The sequence below is a fragment of the Choloepus didactylus genome, chromosome 3, assembly GCF_015220235.1.
Source record: "Choloepus didactylus isolate mChoDid1 chromosome 3, mChoDid1.pri, whole genome shotgun sequence".
Lineage (NCBI taxonomy): Eukaryota > Metazoa > Chordata > Mammalia > Pilosa > Megalonychidae > Choloepus > Choloepus didactylus.
The window spans coordinates 188170385-188189814 of NC_051309.1; the positions used below are offsets into that span (position 1 = coordinate 188170385).

At 37.0% G+C, this 19430-nt stretch overlaps 1 protein-coding gene across 1 annotated transcript; it reads left to right on the top strand.

Annotated features, from left to right (window-relative positions):
- The first annotated feature begins 14013 nt into the window (after nucleotides 1–14013).
- SAP30 (Sin3A associated protein 30) lies at nucleotides 14014–19186 on the top strand. The gene is made up of 4 exons (XM_037831019.1): nucleotides 14014–14679; nucleotides 16194–16319; nucleotides 16731–16829; nucleotides 18851–19186. The coding sequence occupies exons 1-4, from the start codon at nucleotides 14365–14367 to the stop codon at nucleotides 18971–18973; spliced, it is 663 nt and encodes a 220-aa protein (XP_037686947.1). The 5' UTR covers nucleotides 14014–14364; the 3' UTR covers nucleotides 18974–19186.
- The last annotated feature ends 244 nt before the right edge of the window (nucleotides 19187–19430 follow it).

Here is a 19430-nt window from a genome sequence, read left to right on the forward strand (position 1 = left end):
AACCTAAAGGTAGGTTCTAAAATAGTCTATACTGGGACTGACAAAACTTGGAGACTGGGGAAAGGCCTTGAACAGGGATTTTTTTTCCCTTTCTATTTTTTTAAAAATAATTGTTCTAAGTAGCTCATTACAGAAAGCCTCAGATATTTGCAATTGGCCACTGGACCCAGGCAAGAGCTAAGATAGGTCTGAAAGACAAAACAATGAGTCTAGTGGGGCAGACAATATCCTAAATGACATAAGTTCCCCAAGAAAAGGGTTCTCCTTTGAAGAACCCAGACCCCAGAGACTGGAAAATAGAAACCACCTTGAGTCAGCCATGCCCCTGGTAGGGACAGGGTCTGAAGAGAATTAAAGGCACCTGTGGCACCTCTTTACACTGGTGGGGGGCTGCAGACTGACAAGTGCCAGCTACTGGATAGGACAGGAAAAGCACAGTCTAGAGGCTTCACGGGAGGGAATGACAACCTGTGGGGTCTCATTCTCAGCAAATCTCCATACCCTCCTCCTGAGACCTAGGCCTGTCTGGACTGAGAAAATCTGATTGGGGTCAATCATATTGGAAGACCCTCTGTCAAAAAGGTTACGTAGAGGCAGAACAAGAACTAGAAAAGTAAGAGGTGAAAAATTCTGTTCAACTAAACAGAAACTGTTAGAGGTCTAGAATAAGTTCAACTGAATACCAAAGAACAAATAGAGAACAAAGCCAACCAACAAGAAAACTCTAGGTAAAACAGTGAAAACAAGTTCCAGAATAAACTAATCAAGAAAATCAGATGCCTAGACAGCTAAAAATAATGAGCCATACCAGGAAACATGAAAATATGGACCAGCCAAAAGAACAAACTAACACTTCAACTGAGATACCGGTTTTGAAACAACTAATTAAAGATCTTCAAACAAACATGCTAAATCAAATCAATGAGCTACGGGAAGATATGGCAAAACAGATGAAGGATATAAATAAAACATTGGGGGAACGTAAGGAGAAACTCAAAGTTTAAAAAAACAAATGGCAGAACTTATGGGAATGAAAGGCACAACAGAAGAGATGAAAAACACAATGGAGACATACAAAAGTAGATTTGAAGAGGCAGAAGAAAGGATCGGTGAACTGGAAGACAGGCCATTTGAAATTATACATGCAAAAGAACAGATGTGGAAAAGAATGGAAAAATACGAGCACGGTCTGAGGGAACTGAATGACAACATGAAACTCTGGAACATATGTCTTGTGGGTGTCCCAGAAGGAGAAGAGAAGGGAGAAGGAGCAGAAAGAATAAAAGAAGAAATAAGTACTGAAATTTTCCCAACTCTTATGAAAGACATAAAATTACAGATTCAAGAAGTGCAGCATACCCCAAAAAGAACAGATCCCAAGACACCTACTCCAAGATACTTATTGATCAGATTTTCCAATGTCAAAAACAAAGAGAGAATTCTGAAAACAGCAATAGAAAAACAATTCATCATGTACAAGGGAAGCTTGATAAGACTATGTACGGATTTCTCCAGAGAAACCATGGAGGTGTGAAGACAGTGGTATGATATATTTAAAAAACTGAAAGAGAAAAACTGCCAAATCAGAATTCTATATCTAGCAAAAATGTCCTTCAACAGTGAAGGAGAGAGTAAATATTCTCAGACAAACAGACACTGAGAGAATTTGTTAATAAGAGACCTGTGCTACAAGAAATACTAAAGGGAGTGCTGCAGGCTGATAGGAAAAGACAGGAGAGAGAGAATTGAGGAAGAGAGGAGAAATAAAGATTATCAGGAATGGTAAAGTGAGAGAAAAAAATAAGATATGACATATAAAATCCACAAGAAGAAATGGTAGAAGAAAGTACTGCCCTTACAGTAATAACACTAAAATTAATGGATTAAACTCCCCAATAAAAAGACATAGACTGGCAGAATGGATTTAAAAACAGGACTCATCTATATGCTATCTACAAGAAACTCACTTTAGACACAAGGACAAAAACAGGCTGAAAGTGAAAGGTTTGAAAAAGATATTTCATGCAAACAAGAGCCAGAAAAAAAGCAGGAGTAGATATATTAACATCAGACAAATTAGACTTCAAATATAAAACAATTAACAGAGACAAGGCACTATATATTAATAAAAGGGACAATTCATCAAGAAAACATAACAATCATAAATATTCATGCACCAAGCCAGTGTGCCCCAAAATACATGAGGCAAACACTGACAATACTGAAGGGAGAAGTAGATACCTCTACAATTATAGTTGGAGACTTCAATACACTGCTCTCCTCAATGGATAAAACATTTAGACAGAGGATCAATAAGGTAACAGAGATTTGAATTGTGTGATAAATGAACGAGACTTGACAGGCATTTACAGAATACTACACCCCACAATAGCAGGATACACATTTTTCTCAAGTGCTCTTGATCATTCTCTAGACTAGACCACAAGTGGGTCACAAAGCAAGTCTCAACAAATTTAAAAATATTGATATTACACAAAACACTTTCTTGGATCATAAAGGAATGAAGTTGGAAATCAATAACAGGCAGAAGTTTGGAAAATTCACAAATACATGGAGGCTAAGCCATACACCCTTAGACAACCATGCGTAAAGGAAGAAATTACAAAAGAAATTAGTAAATACCTTGAGGCAAATGTAAGTGAAAACACAACATATCAAAACTTACGGGATGCAGCAAAGGTGGTTCTGAGAAGGAAATTTATTGCCCTAAATTCCTATATTAAAAGAGAAGTAAGAACAAAACATGAGGAATTAACTGTTCACCCAGAGGAACTAGAGAAAGAACAGCAAACTAATCCCAAAGCAAACAGAAGGAAAGAAATAACAAAGATTAGAGCAGAAATAAATGTAATTGAGAACAGGAAAACAATAGAGAGAATCAACAGAATCAGAAGTTGGTTCTTCAAGAAAATCAATAAAATCGATAGACCCTTAGCTAGGCTAACAGAGAGAGAGAGAGAGTATATGCAAATAAATACAATCAGAAGTGGGAAAGGGGCCGTAACTACTGACCCCAAAGAAATAAAGGAGATAATGACAAGCAACTATATGCTAATAAACTAGACAACTTAGACGAAATGGACAGCTTCCTAGAAAAGCATGAACAACCAACACTGACTCAAGAAGAAATAGACAACCTCAACAAACCAATCACAAGTAAAGAGATTGAGTCAGTCATCAAAAAGCTCCCAAAAAAGAGAATCCTAGGACCACATGGCTTCAATGTGAATTCTACCCAAGCATTTAAGAAAGAATTAATACCATTCCAGCTCAAACTCTAAAAAAACAATTGAGCATGAGAGAAAGCTACCTAACTCATTTTATGAAGCCAACATCACCCTAATACCAAAGTCAGACAAGCATACTACTATAGAACAATCTCTAATGAATATAGATGCAAAAATCCTCAAAAAAATATACGGAAATCGAATCCAGCAGCACATTAAAAGAATTATACACCACGAGCAGGTGGGATTTATTCCAGGTATGCAAGGCTGGTTCAACACAAGAAAATCAATTAGTGTAATACACCACATCAATAAATCAAAGCAGAAGAACCACGTGATTATCTCAATCAATGCAGAAAAGGCATTTGTCAAAATTCAACATCCTGTCTTGATGAAAAACAATTCAAAGGATAGGAATAGAAGGGAACTTTCTCAATATGATAAAGGCAATATTTTAAAAACCCACAGCTGACATCATACTCAATGGGAAAAGACTGAAAGTTTTCCCTCTAATATCAGGAACAAGACAGGGATACCCACTGTCACCAGTTTTATTAACATTGTGCTGAAAGTTCTAGGTAGAGCAGTTAGGCCAGAAAAAGAAATAAAAGGCATCCAAATTGGAGAGGAAGAAATAAAATTTTCACTGTTTGCAGATGACGTGATCCTATATGTAGAAAATCCAGAAGAATCTACAGCAAAGCTACTAGAGCTAATCAATGAATACAGCAAAGTGGCAGGCTACAAGATCAACATGCAAAAATCAGTAGTATTTCCTTTATCCAGTGTATGGATGGATGAGTAGAAAAATGGGAACAAAAACTAAATGAAAAGTAGGGGGGGATGGGGGAATGATTTGGGTGTTCTTTTTTACTTTATTTTTTATTCTTATTATTCTTTCTGGTGTAAGGAAAATATTCAAAAATAGATTGGGGTGATGAATGCCCAACTATATGATGGTACTATGAACAGCTGATTGTACACTATGGATGACTGTATGGTATGTGAATATATCTCAATAAAGCTGAATTTAATTTAAAAAAATAAACACTGGTTCAAACTGCAAAAAAAAAAAAAAAAAATCAGTAGTTTTCCTATATGCAAGTGATGAGCAACAGGAGGAGGAAATCAAGAAAAAAATTCCATTTACAAAAGCAACCAAAAGAATCAAGTATTTAGGAATAAACTTAACCAAAGCCACAAGAGAGAAAACTACAAGAAAGTGCTAAAAGAAATCCAAAAGGACCTAAAAAAATGGAAGAACAGACCGTGTTCATGGATTGGAAGACTAAACATAGTTAAGATGTCAATTCTACCTAAACTGATTTATAGATTCAATGCAACACCAATTAAAATCCCAACAACTTACTTTGCAGAAATAGAAAAATCAATAATTTAATTTATTTCAAAGGACAAGATGCCCCGAATAGTCAAAAAATATCTTGCAAAAGAGGAACGAAGTGGGAGGTGTCACACTACCTGACTTTAAAGCATACTACAAAGCTACAGTGGTCAAAACATCATGGTACTGGCATTAAGATAGATATATGGACCAATGGAATAGAATTGAGTGCTCAGAAATAGATGCTGTCATCTACAGACAACTGATCTTTGATAAGGCAGTCAAGCCAAAGCAACTGGGACAGAGCAGCCTTTTCAATAAATATTGTTTGGAGAACTGGATATCCATAGCCAAAAGAAAGAAAGAGGACTCCTCTCTCACACCTTATACAAAAATTAACTCGAAATGGTTCAAAGACCTAAACATTAGCTCTAAGACCATAAGACTTTTTGAAGAAAATGTAGGGAAATATCTCAAAGATCTTTTGATAGGAGGTAGCTTCCTAGACCTTACACCCAAAGCACAAGTAATCAAAGAAGAAATATATATATGGGATCTCCTCAAAATTGAACACTTTTGTACATCAAAGGACTTTGTCAGAAAAGTAAAAAGGCAGCCTATACTATAGGAGACAATATTTGGAAACCACATATCAGATAAAGGTTTAATATCCAGAATGTATAAAGAGATCTTACAACTCAACAACAGAAAGACAAACAACCCATTTAAAAAATGGGCAAAAGACATGGACTGACACTTTTCTGAAGAGGAAATGCAAATGACCTAAAAACATATGAAAAAATGCTCAACTTCACTGACTATTAGGGAAATGCAAATCAAAACCACAATGAGATATCATCTCACACCTACTGGAACGGCCATTATTAAAAAAAATAAAACAGAAAATTACACGTGCTAGAGAGGATGTTGAGAAAGAGGTACACTTATTCACGTTGGTGGGAATGTAGAATGGTGCAGCCACTCTAGAAGGCAGTGTGGCGGTTCCTCAGGTAGCTAAGTATAGAATTGCCATATGATCCAGCTATTCCATTATTACGTATATACTCAGAGGAACTGATAGGTAAGACATGAATGGACATTTGTAAACCAATGTTTATAGCAGCATTACTCATGATTGCCAAGAGATGGAAACAGCCCAAATGTCCATCAACAACGACTGGATAAACAAACTGTGGTATATACACATGATGGAATATTACACAGCTGCAAGACAGAACAAAGTCATGAAACGTATAACAATGTGGATGAACCTTGAGAACGTTATGTTGAGCGAAGTTAGCCAGAAACAAAAGGACGACTACTGTATGGTCTCACTAATATGAGCTAATATTAATGAGCAAATGTTGAGGGTTAATGCTGAGAACACAGGTTATCAGGAGATAGAAAGTGGGTAGAGATCAGGCATTTCATGCTGAAGGAGTATAGAATGTTCCACAGGATTGATGTTATAGATCCAGAAATGGATAGCATAATACGGTATGATGGTAGCACAATATTGTAAGTACAATGAACAAAGAGGTCTGTGAGTAAAGCTGAAAGAGGAAGGCTAGGGGCATGTATGACACCAGAAGGAAAGATAGATGATAAAGACTGGAACTATACAACTTAGTGAAACCTAACATTTTCAATGATGGTGACTAAATGAACAAATACAAAAATGTTTTTAATGTGGGAGAACAAATGAATGCCAACCTTGTAACATGTTGAAAAAGGGATGGTATTGGGGAAAAAATATAATCAATGCAAGCTGGAGTCTATGGTGAACAGTGACATTATAATATGCTTCCATTAAATATAACAAAGGCAGTATACCAAAGCTAAATATCTTTGAGAGTAGGATATAAGGGAGGGGTATGGGATTCTTGGTAGTGGTGTTGTTGTCTGACCTTATTATTGTATTTAATTTTTTATCTTTTTATTATTTTTTTAAAATGTTTTGGGGTAATGAATAAGTTCAAGTGCTGATTGTGGTGATGAATGCACAACTATATAATTCTGTGAACAATTGATTGTACACTGGGTGATTGTATGGTATGTGAATATATCTCTATAAAAGTGCAGGGGGGAAATCATGAAAGAACTGTAGATAATATTTTGAACTCAGTGATACGAAGAATAACGTATATCAAGAATTGTGGGATGCAGTAAAAGCAGTATTCTTAAGGAAATGTATAGCTTTGTGCATATATTAAGAAGTTAGTAAAAGAACAGTAAAATAAATAAAAAGAAAGTAGAAGGATATAATAAAATGAAAGAAATGAACTAGAAAACAAAAATACAATAGAAACATCAACAAAGTCAAAATTGGTCCTTTGAAAGGTCTAGTAAAATTGATAAAATTCTGTTGAGACTAATCAAAAATGAGAGAAGACACAAACAACTAATATCAAGAATGAAAACAGACATCAGTACAGATCATATACACATTAGAAAGATAAGAGGGTATAATGAACAATTAAATAAAATAAAAATTTAGATGAAACAGTATTTTTAGCAAACAGAATATTTAAGGGTGACACATTGAAAGTTTTTTTGAGACTAGAAACAAGACAAAGATTTCTGTTAACATCACTTCTTTTCAATATTGCTCTGGAGTCCTAACCATATAGTAAAGCAAGAAAGAAAAGTATATGAATTAGAAACAAGGAACTCAAATTCAGTGTTTGTAAAAGATATGATAGGGTGCATTGACAATCCAAATGAATATATAGATAAATTATTATTAATACGAAATTTTAAAAGATTGCTGAATATAAAAATTATTTTGGAAAAACAACTTAATTTCTACATACTGGCTACAAAAAAGAAGAAAAAGAAATTAAATATAAAGAAGATATTGCTTATAATAGCATTGAAAATATCAAGGGCATATAAATAAATTTAATAAAAGATATGCAAGACTTCTGCAAAAGAGTAGATAAAATTTTATTAAAACATTAAAGAAGACCCATATGAATGGAAACACATATGCTCATGGATTAGAAGTCTCAGTTTGTGAAGATATCCATTCCCTCCCAAGTTAATGAAGGAATTCAGTGCAATGTTAATCAAAATCCCAACAGGTTTTATCATTTGTTTGTTTTGTTTTGTTTTGTGGAACTTAATAACCTGATTCTAAGATGTTTAAGAAAATGCAAAAGGTCAAGAATAACAAAGTCTGTCTTGAAGAAACAAAAGCAAGGTAGGAAGACATACTTCTGGGTTATCAAGACTTTTATAAAGCTTTGTAATTAAGACAGTGAGAAAGTGGCTAGACAATTGGCAATACAAGGTCTAGAAAAGACTAGAGTTCAGAAACAGAACCACATATATAGTGAAACTTGATTTATGACAAAGGTGACACTGTAAAAGAGTGGGATATGGATGGATTTTCCAGTAAATGCTGATTGGTCAAATGAGTAACATATAAAAAATGAAATTACAGAAATTACACCTCTACCTTTCACCAGTACACAAAAACCAATCATAATTCTAAACAGGAATGGCAAAACAATGAAGCTTTTAAAAGATATTGTTGGAAAATATCTTCATGAGTTTGAATAAGGACTTATTACTTAAGTCACAAAAATCATTGGCCCTAAAAGAAAAGATTGACATATTTTTTTCAACATTAAAACAAAAGATTTAATTAACTGAAAGTTGTCATTTCAGAGTAAAAAAGCAAGCTATGGAGTAGGTAAAAGATATTTAGAATATATAAAATTGGCAAAGGGCTTATATTAAGAATATATAAAGAACTACTACAAATTAATAGAAAAAGATGCACACCCAAGAGAAAAATAGGCAGAAAACCTGAATAGAAACTTCCAAAGAGGAAATCCAGAAGGCCAATTAACATATATCTTGTTAGTAATTGGGAAAATTCACATTAAAATCACAATGAGATAACATATCTATCCATAAAATTATAAAAAAAAGAAAGAAAGAAAGAATAAACATCAGGCAAAGATATGGAACCATAAACTGCTTGTGAAGTATAAAAAGTTTGGAAGTATCTAGTAATATTGAAACTAGGCATATTCTATGACTAGGGAATCTTACTCATAAATATATATCCTACTGAACTGCAAGCACATATGTATGATGATATGTAAAAGTATGTTCATGGCAACATTGCTTTCAATAGCCCTAAACTGGAAACAGCCAGTTTGTCCAATAATAGAATGTGTAAATAAATTGTAGTTTATTCATACATTGGAATATTTACAATAATGAAAAGAGTGAGTTAAGCTACGCAGAAGAACATCTTGAAAACAGAACGAATGAAGCCAGAGAAAACAGAATCCGTAGTATTTCACGTATATAAAGTTCAGAAATGGGCAAAACATTTTTTAGAGTAGAATAATTTTGTGGTAAAATTACAATGAAAAGTGAGGTAGTAAATATAAAAATCTAGAATAGTTGTTACTGCTGGCGGAGAAAGGCGTTTATGATGAAGAAAGGCAGTAGGAGTTTCCGACTTGTGAATCAGGGCCGGCTACATATGTTGTGGCCAGTGCAAAATGAAAATGTGGGGCTTCTGACCTTTCATCCAGGATCTCCCTCCAGATGTGTCACGTTATCTTATTTGCTATTTACTGCCCCAATCTCTTGGGCCCAGGGATTCCTAGAGTTTGCGTTTGGATCCTCACTGGGGCACAGGGCGCTGCCAGTAACTCAGCATAGGATGTGGGGAAGGGAGGAGGAGCATGCGCACCTGAACAGAACTTCAGAGCTCAGACTCACAGCAGAACAGAGGGTGGCTTGGTGGGAGGGAGCAGCGAAGGAGCAACTGAAAAACCCATCCTAGGGTCGCCAGGAGGCTGCAAGTGTGTGAACTACCACGCAGGAGCTGGGGCTCCAAGCCCCTGGCTCATGCTCCATTGTCCTGTTGGACTTCACTTATAAAACACAAATTCAAAGATAAAAAGTATTAAGAATATTATGATGTTGATTGCAGAGCATTAAACCCCAAGAGGCTGTGGTGGTTCCCTGATTGCGCATCCATGGAGCTGGCCCTGCTGGCAATGTTCTATCTCTTGACCTGGGTAACAATTATATGGGTGTTTGTTTTATTGTGTTTCCTTCAATTTGACATTTATCTTTTATGTACTTTCCTGTATGCTTTCTATATTTTAAATTAGGTAAAAGAAAGCGTGGTACAAAACAATGTGATCCTTTGCTGTAATAAAATAGAATAATTCACATACAGAGATGTATATACTAGTATACCTGTATAATTTTTTTTTTTCTAGAGGGAAACAAGAAACTGTTAACAGTTGTTGCCTTTAGGAAGAGGGATTTGGGGATACCAGAAGAAAGCGTCTCTCACTTTTCACATTGAGCCTTTTTGTATTATTTGAATTTTCTAATCATCTTCATGTTGGGATTATGAGCCAATTTGTGTATTTTGTAAATCAAATAAGCAATACATGTTATTTAAAAATAAAACTAGAAAAAAATCAACCATATTAAAAGCCCTAGATGTAAGGAAGAGAGGGGAAAATATTTTTTAAAGATTCATATTATGAACCCTTTCAGAAAACAAAGAATAGTTTGATGATATGAACAATCTCCCTAAAACTTATTTTTCAAAAATCTGTATTTTCATATGGTCTACTATGAGGTCATTTACTATGAAGTGAATCGGTTAAGCTTCAGAGTTCCTCCCTTGGACAGGCCATTCAGAAAGCCTATACCTAATTTTATATTCATAATTTTACATGCTTTTACAAACTGTTTAAACTTGTGGCCCCCAAACACTTGATTCCAACCTTGACCGTGAATTATACTTAAAACAAGGAATTCTTGCCTGTCCTCCATATGATTTGTACAAATAGATAATGAACTATGGTTATGAAAATTTCTTTGAACAGATCCACTGAAGAGGTACTTTAAATCTAGCAGTGATAATTTACGTGTCACCAACTACAGGAATCCTTTCTACTTGCCAGAGATTAATCATTCCCTCCTTTGTGCTACATCTATATTTCTCTAATTTTATTAAGGTATTTTTTGAAATGTGCTTATTAAGCTACCTGTCTCCCCTACTAGACAGTGAGCTTCAAAATGGCTCTGAACCTCTCTCAATCAGTTTTGAATTCCCAGCCTAGAAGTATCCCAGAATACAATAAATGTTTAATTTGATCTTTTTTAAAACACTGTATTGTGGGTAAAGGAGGCATAATCAGTCTTCACTTAAATTCATGTAAAATTTGTTTCAGTTTGCTAAAGCTGCCAGAATGCATTATACCATAAATGGTTTGGATTTTATAAAGGGGATTTATTAGGTTACAAATTTATAGTTCTCAGGCCATAAAAGTGTCCAAACTAAGGCATCAGCAGAGGATACCATCACTGAAGAAAGGCCACTAGCATCCAGAATACCTCTGTCTCCTGGGAAAGCTCATGGCTGGTGTCTGCTGGTCCTTTGCTCCTGGGTTGCATTGCTTTCAGCTTCTGATTCCAGTGGCTTTCTCTTTAAACACCTGTGGGTTCTCACTTAGCTTCTCCAGGGCAAACTCTAGACTTCATCTCCTAGCTTAGAATCTCCAAATGTCTTTCTGCCTACATCTCCAAGTGTCTGAGTCTGTGTCAGCTCTGAGTTCTCTCTCCCTGAGCTCTTAAGGACTCCAGTAAACTAATTAAGACCCACATTGAATTGGTGGGGTCACATCTTCATGGAAATAATCTAATCAAAATGTCCCACCCACAAGTGATTGGGTCATACCTCCATGGAAACAACCTAATCAAAAGATCCCACTCACAGTAGGTCTGCCCACATGAGTGGATTAAAAGAACATAGTTTTTTGTGGGGTACATAACAGATTCAAACCAGCCCCAAATTGACACATACAGACATAAATGAACTAATTTAGTCTTTTTGCAAAACAGAGATTATAGGCTTTTAAGAGAAAGAATCAAACAATATCATGAATTATTTTAAAGTAAATAGAAATACAAAGATAAATTTGAAAATCCAAATCCCACTTTCATGCTTGCTTCAGATTTTTTTTTTACTAAGTAAAAACTTACAAATAAAGCAGAAACCAATTTTAAGCCATGCACTTGGCCTGCTTCCCAAGAGGTGACCAACACCCTCAAGTTGGGGAGTATCCATCTCAACCATATGTTCTCATTTTTACCATTCAAGAAAATATATCCATAAACAACATACAGCATTATTCTGTGTTCCTTTAATCTAAAACAGCATTATCTAATAAAAATATGTGAGCCACACATGTAATTTTAAATTTTCTAGTAGCCACATGTAAAAAGCATGGAAAATTGATTTTAATAACATTTTATTTAACCCAGCATATCCTAAATATCATCTCAACATGGAAACAATATTAAAAAAAAGTATGTATAAGCTATTCAACATTCTTTTTTGGTACTAAGTCTTTGAAATCCAGACTATAATTTGTACTTACAGCACATCTCAATTCAGACACTAAATTTAGATTTCATAAAATTTCAATTGACCAAAGATTCATATAGTCAAGCTGTCCCAAGCATACTTAAGTTTTACAAAAACTGAATCGAGTAGTTTTTTAATGAACCAAAATTAAATTAACAATTCAATTTTTCAATCACAATAACATTTCGAGTGCTCAATAGCCACAAACATGGCTAGTGGCTACCCTATCAGACAGTGCAGCTTAAAAGACAACATATCGTACTTAGAATTCATCTTATTTTCCCCCAATTTAATATTTTAATTGTTTTTTCCTTTGTCATATTCTAGAACTAAAATGCACAGGTGAAATGACAGCTTTGAATTTCAGCACAGATGGCATTTTACACTATTTTTTAAAAAAGAGTCTATCACTAAATTTAAAAGAACTTTCCAAAAACCTACTGCCTGAAATACAGTATTTTTGTTCGAACATTAGAATTGTTAAACAGTGGGATTGTTTGTGGATTGAAAAAAAATGATGAGCTGTTCCAGTTATTGCAAAGCTGCAGCTTTCATATTGCCGCTCCCACCCTTCTACTCTGCCCTCCACAAGCACACATGCACGCACGAATACACATACACGCACACCCGTGCATGCAGTCACAACAGACGCACGCGCGCACACAGACACGCACGCACGACCCAGAAAATGCGGTTTCTTTCTACCCCTTACTCGCTGGGGGACCTCACGCTGCCAAGTTTCTGAGGAGCGCACAACTGGCTTGGTATAGGTAATGACTCCTCGTGTGTGTGTGTGTGTGTGTGTGTGTGTGTGTGTGTGTGTGTGTGTGTGTGTGTGTGTGTGTGTGTGTGTAGGAAGGGACGACACATGGAGAGAAAAGCTCAGAGCAGCTGAAATGCAATGAGCAAGGAGGAGTGTTTTGTGAGGTAAACATGAAAAAATAAAATACAGGATCATGACGACTCTTGAAGACTCTTATAAGGACTTTGAATTTTTTTTTTACATGTAAAGGCACTGAAGAGTATTAAGTACAGGAACAGCATAATCAGTTTGTTTTTTTCTTTTCTGCTATGCACTGGTGAATGTAAGTTGGAGTGAGTGGAAGTGTAGAAACTAGTTAAGACTAGTACTGGTGATGGCTCCAAGTCTCCTTTGAAATGATACCAGACTCTGTCTTCCTCCAGAGCCCTGTGAGAAAAAACTGAAAAGATTGGAGGTGGCGATAAAGAGAAGGTGTGTTATTATCAGTTAGTAGTCCCACCTCAGGAAGCAGCAGATTTCGTGCGTCCGAGAATAAAATGTGTTCCTTGCAGACATACGCAAAGTTTAGAAATGGTCCTCAGCTACGGCATTTGTGACGAGATCATGTTAAGGTCAAGGGGTCGGGATGCGTATTCTTCACAGAGCAATTTAGTGCGCGATCGAATGGGGCTGCAAGCCAGCCGAGATGTATGCTGCGGGACCGCCAGGGTCCGAACTCCAGGTGGCTCTAGGTTCCCTTGGTTTGTGTTTTCAACAAAAGCGTGGTCACACCAAAAACTGTTTCTCCACAGCGACCAGAGAGGCTCCGAAATTCTTTTTTTCACATGCTCACTACCTGCTTCCCCCTCCCCCTTTTGTTCTTCGCCTCAAGAGTCGGGTTACCGCTTCGTCTGAGCCAGGCGATGGGGGTCAGTACACTAACTCTGCGAAACCCCAGGAGCCAACAACTTAACTTCCCAGAGAGACCAGAGCGGAGAAATCACCATAATCCCCAACCACACAATCTGCAGTATTAAAGAATACTGTGCCGTATTAAAGAATAAAAAAGAAAAGAAAAGCCAAACTGCTTTTTACGCCGGCCCATCGCCGCGCAATGCATGCTAGGACGAGTAGTTCCTCCAACCCGCGGGGCGCGGGATCAGGACTGAGCTCCAGCTAACTCCGCCGCAGTCCCCGTGGTGCACCGCGGCAGAATGGAAGTGGCGGGACGGAGCGCACTGTATTGCGCCTGCGCAGATCGAGAGGCTGGACGGAGGCGGGGAGAGGTGGAGGCGCTGCGGGGCTACTGCTGAAGTGCCCAGGTGACAGTGAGTGGGGTCGTCACTCTACACACCGCCGATTTCCGGGTCCCTACCCCAAGCACATTCCACTGTCCCGGAGCCAGAGACATCTGCAGTTCCGGGGCGCCCGGTGTTTGGCGGTGCCGCCACCGGACGCCGGGTGCGGACAAAATTGCTGCCTCCGGGGCCGCCGGGGCAGGTGCCTGAGGGATCTGGCCGCGACTCCAGTGTCTCTGGAGCACCTCCGACAGAGGCGGAGTTGCGAGACAAGCGGGGTTTCTGTCAGCGGTGGCGTCGCGGAGCGCGGAGACATGAACGGCTTCACGCCTGAGGAGATGAGCCGTGGCGGGGACGCAGCCGCCGCAGTGGCCGCCGTGGTGGCTGCCGCCGCCGCCGCCGCCTCGGCCGGGAACGGGGTCGGGGCGGGTGCCGGAGCGGAGGTGCCCGGAGCCGGGGCGGTCTCAGCGGCGGGGCCCCCGGGAGCGGCCGGGCCGGGCCCCGGGCAACTGTGCTGCCTGCGGGAGGATGGAGAGAGGTGCGGCCGGGCGGCGGGCAACGCCAGCTTCAGCAAGAGGATCCAGAAGAGCATCTCCCAGAAGAAGGTGAAGATCGAGCTGGACAAGAGCGTAAGTGACGGCGAACCTTGTCCGCCCCCGCGGGGCTCCGAGAGCTGTATAAAGACAGGAGTTGTTGGGAATTCAGAACTCCTCACCAAGAGCTGACTGCACTGCGGACCCGTTGTGGGGTATCTGTTTTTGCAAACAACAAAATCGCTGCAACTCCGACGGCCACCTTCAAGACACGCACGCTGTCGGCCCCACCTCCCCGCGCCTTCTCTTCCCCTTTCTTCCTTCTCTATAGTTGGGAAACCAAACAAAGGGGACTGCCGCACGGAGGGCGAGTAGTAGTTTAGTTGGAGCCCGGCAGCCTTTGTTTTGCTGCTCGAGCTGACGGAGCTCCCCTGGTCTGGGGAAAGGGGAATCCTGCCGGACCTCACAGCCCTGCCAAGGAAGATACGGTTCTTTTATGTGATCAATCTCTTTCTTCCGAGCCCAGAGTCGAGAGGCAGGCCGAGCTAACCCCGGGTCGCGTAGGGAGCGGTGTGGGCGGTGTCAGCTCCTAGGGAGCTACTCCCAACGTGGGGAGCACGTAGCCTCTGCGGGTTTGCCATCCGCTTGGCAGCCATCAGGCTTTTTCCGTCCTTTTGCACGTCTGTTTCCTTGCCCATCTATGAGCGTGTGAGAAACAGCCACTGCCACTTTTTGGAGCTCTGACTGGCGGTAAATGAATAAGATGTCAGAACCTAGAACACGTTCTTCATGTTTTTAACTCGCACTTAGCTGAGAAATAAATTTTAACGCGTATTTTCTGTAAAGGATCGATATATATGAATCCCAGTATTTCAAATGTTACTATATAGCGCTCGATAGTATATGTAATTAAAGTTTTTGAGAAGTTAAGTTGTGATACTTCCCGCCTGTTTGAGTTGTGTAGTTTAGAAACTCTTTAGGTGAACTTGGATAAGTTCAGATTGCTTTGATTAGAAAAAAGTGTTACAGATAAATACGTTCATTTTAAACTCAGGAAGAAAAGTTTGTAATTGAAATTTAAATACAGTTGGGTTATGAAATCAATAGTTTGTTTGTAAAAATGGATAAAGTTTTTGTATCTGGAATATGAGTATTAAGTTAGAAAAAAATCAGGAAACATACATTTTAGTAGTTTAAGTATAGAAAATACTATCAAATACCAGAATTGTAAGCAACGTTGTCTTTTCCGTTGTCAGTTGAAAATCCAGCAGTAATCTACTTAATTCAGTCCACCCTCACTGCAATTTGATGACAAAACCCAGAGGGTTGGACTTTCTCATTCTCCTCTGCCCTCCCCTTTCCCCAACTGGCATCCGCCTCCGCCGCCCTCCCCCCTCCCCCCATGAGCATTATTGCCAACTTTGTCAAACATGGTATGTTTTATTAGGATCAACGCAGGGCTTAAGATAGAAACAGACCGTTTTCTTAACAATGCCCTTTTTTGACTGTTGTTTTTATCCTTAATAGTTCTCTGTGACCTACGTATTTCACTAATCCATAGACACAACATTTTTCTGTAATAATCAGTCTGTAAAACTTTTCTGTTTCAGGCAAGGCATCTCTACATTTGCGATTATCATAAAAACTTAATTCAGAGTGTTCGAAACAGAAGAAAGAGAAAAGGGAGTGATGATGATGGAGGTGATTCACCTGTTCAAGATATTGATACCCCAGAGGTAGATGAAAGTTTTTGTATGTTAAATGTACAACCCAAGAAATTCATTCTGAAATGGAATAAAAAAATGATGAGTACATTTTTTAAATGTTTAAAGTATTTGAGAAATCTGAAAATGAAAGCAAAATTAAATACAACCAGTTAACATTCAGTTACAGAGTTTGGCTTGTTATATTTTCAGTTGGTGATTCTTGCAGCCCTGTTGTCTTATTACTTCCTCTTTTTCTGCCCCAAAGAGTTTTGAATACATTTACCGCCCCCCCCACCAAAAAATGTTTAATACATTTGTAGTGTTTTTCCTAATGGAATTACATTTTTACTGTGCTAGAATTGAAATTTTGTCACTGGACTTACTAATGATAAGTTTTCAACAGTTTGTATGAACTAATTTATATATATTAATTCTTTCTAGGTTGATTTATACCAATTACAAGTAAACACACTTAGGAGATACAAAAGACACTTCAAGCTACCAACCAGACCAGGACTTAACAAAGCACAGCTTGTTGAGGTATATATCAGTTGTAGTTATTTAAACTTTAAATGAGCTTGTTCCCACAAATTATATGCTAATGAATAATTAACATAGTGATGTAACAATACATTTCTTTTTTGTAATGAGTGCTCAATGGATTGTGTGCAATATTCTTTGCTTCTTCTAATACTGGTTAAGAAATATTTAATGTGAATTTTTCTGTCCTTTTTTTAGAAGTATACTTAAATAGTTTTAAAGTTCCATTCAATCAGTAAACATTTATTGAGCACCTAACTGAGGCATAATAAAATAAATTAATACGCTCTAATGTCTTTGGTAGAATTCGTTTTGAGGGATTTCTGGTGACAAAAGTCTACAGATGAACCCTTATACAGTATGCCCATAACTTGCTGATTTAACTCTTTCAGAATTTGTTGATATTAGTTTGCTTTATTTTAGTCATCCATGTTTTCTTTTTATCTTGAAGAGGCAAAAAAGTAAATTTTTTACAAGTTTTTACTAATCGTTTGTCTTGATATAGGACTTTTATTGGATCTAGTCCTTTAATGAGTTTTGAAAAGCTGACTGTGTGTGTGTGTATTCTCAGGAAATAATAGAACCAAGAAATCTATTCATCATATTAAGATGCTTATAGATTTATACATTTATACTTTAATCATACTTAAAATCCTTAACCCCCTCAACAGACAAAAAAAGGTAAATGTGTAAATTAGTTTTCTCCTATTCTTCAGCTAGAATTTAATGGTTATCCAATATTTTCTAAAATGTACATATTGAATAAGACAAAAGATGAATAGAAGGTATAATTCTTTTGCAGAGCACTTCAATGTTGTTAACATCCAGTCAATTAACTTTTTAGCCAGAATTTCTTCTTTATTTCTTGGCTAAGCAAACAAACCCAGTTTTTCTTTAAATTTGATTTTAAAGATCTAGTCCTTTTTGGATTGTAAAGCACATTAAGAAAATATAAATATAGATAACTCCTACCATGATGAAACTACATCAGATAATAATTGAGTGATGGCATCTCTGCTTTGGAACAAATGAGAACTGAAGAATGATTATTTTATTAATGTCATATTTAAATATATTTTAATGCATAAATCAAACCTCAAATTTTTGATAATCCAACCTTCTAAAACAACTATATTATTTCTAGAATTATTTTCTTTTTTGAAAATGAGAAATAGCTGTAAATGTTATAGTTTATAATCAGAAAATAGTTTAAAGTCCGAAATGCAGATAATTAAAAGTGTTTCCAGGCTCAATTGACTATCCTCTGAAGTCTCTTAATTATATTGTGGATGGACTTTTTTTTTAAGCTATTTATCTTCTAGAATCTAGATGTGCATGTAAGTACCTCAGTTTAGTGTATTATACTTCTACTGGTAGTTGTAGTCCATATGTTAGATCAGCACAACAAAAAGGCAAGAAAACAGATAGACATTCTTCAGTGAAAATCCCTCTTTCTCCTCTCAATTTCCATCCACAATTTTTAATCAAAATTTTTTTTCAAAGGACCGTAACAGAGTACTGCCAATGAATGAATGAATGTAAGTGCAAAGGACATATCTGTGAGCCATTTCATGAATTGTTTCTCTAATACAAGTCTTCTTGAATTTCATATTTATCCTTTGCGTGTGTAGGGTCTAAACCATTATGGGTGTGATGCAGTTGGATTTTTAACATTCTGTTTGTTTCATTGATATTTAAAGTTTAAAAGTAAAAATATTTACTTCCTAATCTAGATTCTGATTCTTAAATTTTAAACAAATAAAAAGAAATAAAATTTCTAAGCAATGTATATTTAATAGAGTAGGCTGAAGTGTCCTTTGAAGTCACACTACCTTGATAACATCTTATTCTTACATGCTTTTCATCTCATTGCTATTTTGTAAATACACAATTTCTTTTTCATAGGAAATAGCTCTTATCACATATCACTTTTACATTTGATGAAGCAGTACTTTTTACCTAGTTTATGAAATCCGTAAAATACCTATAATTTAATTTCCTCAATTTTTTTTTCTTTATAGATAGTTGGTTGCCACTTTAGGTCTATTCCAGTGAATGAAAAAGACACCTTAACATATTTCATCTATTCAGTGAAGAATGACAAGAACAAATCAGATCTCAAGGTTGATAGTGGTGTTCACTAGGAGAGATGGAATTGAGACTAAGACTTGGATGTTCAGATGTTAAGACTGTTTACTGTTTTTTCACATGTAGAAATGTTCTTTGTGTATTTTTTTTACAGAGGATTTTCTCTGGTTTTATTTTCTTTGTCTCTGACTCTAACAATTAGTTGGAAACTCATGTAAAATGAGCTTTCCTAGATTAAAAAGTATTTTAAATAAAGGTTATTACTATTACAGTTGTTTCAGTGTATTTATTTGGTGAAACTTGATTTTTTTTTTAAACTGACATTTAGGGACCAATATTGAGATTTTAATGTAAGGGTCTTACATTTTGTTTCTTCCTTTCCTCCTCTTTTAAATTCCAAAAAATTAACAGGTTAAAAAGGAGTAATAAATGTAGCACATTTACTATCTCTGGGACAATTTAACTTGAAATTAAGTATATCTTACATAGAAGGTTTTCTTTTAAAGTGCTTTA

Coding starts and splice junctions, on each gene's coding strand:
- SAP30 (XM_037831019.1), top strand. CDS start 14,365: ATGAACGGCTTCACGCCTGAGGAGATGAGCCGTGGCGGGGACGCAGCC. Junction 14,680..16,193: donor AGATCGAGCTGGACAAGAGC/GTAAGTGACGGC, acceptor TTTCTGTTTCAG/GCAAGGCATCTCTACATTTG. Junction 16,320..16,730: donor AAGATATTGATACCCCAGAG/GTAGATGAAAGT, acceptor AATTCTTTCTAG/GTTGATTTATACCAATTACA.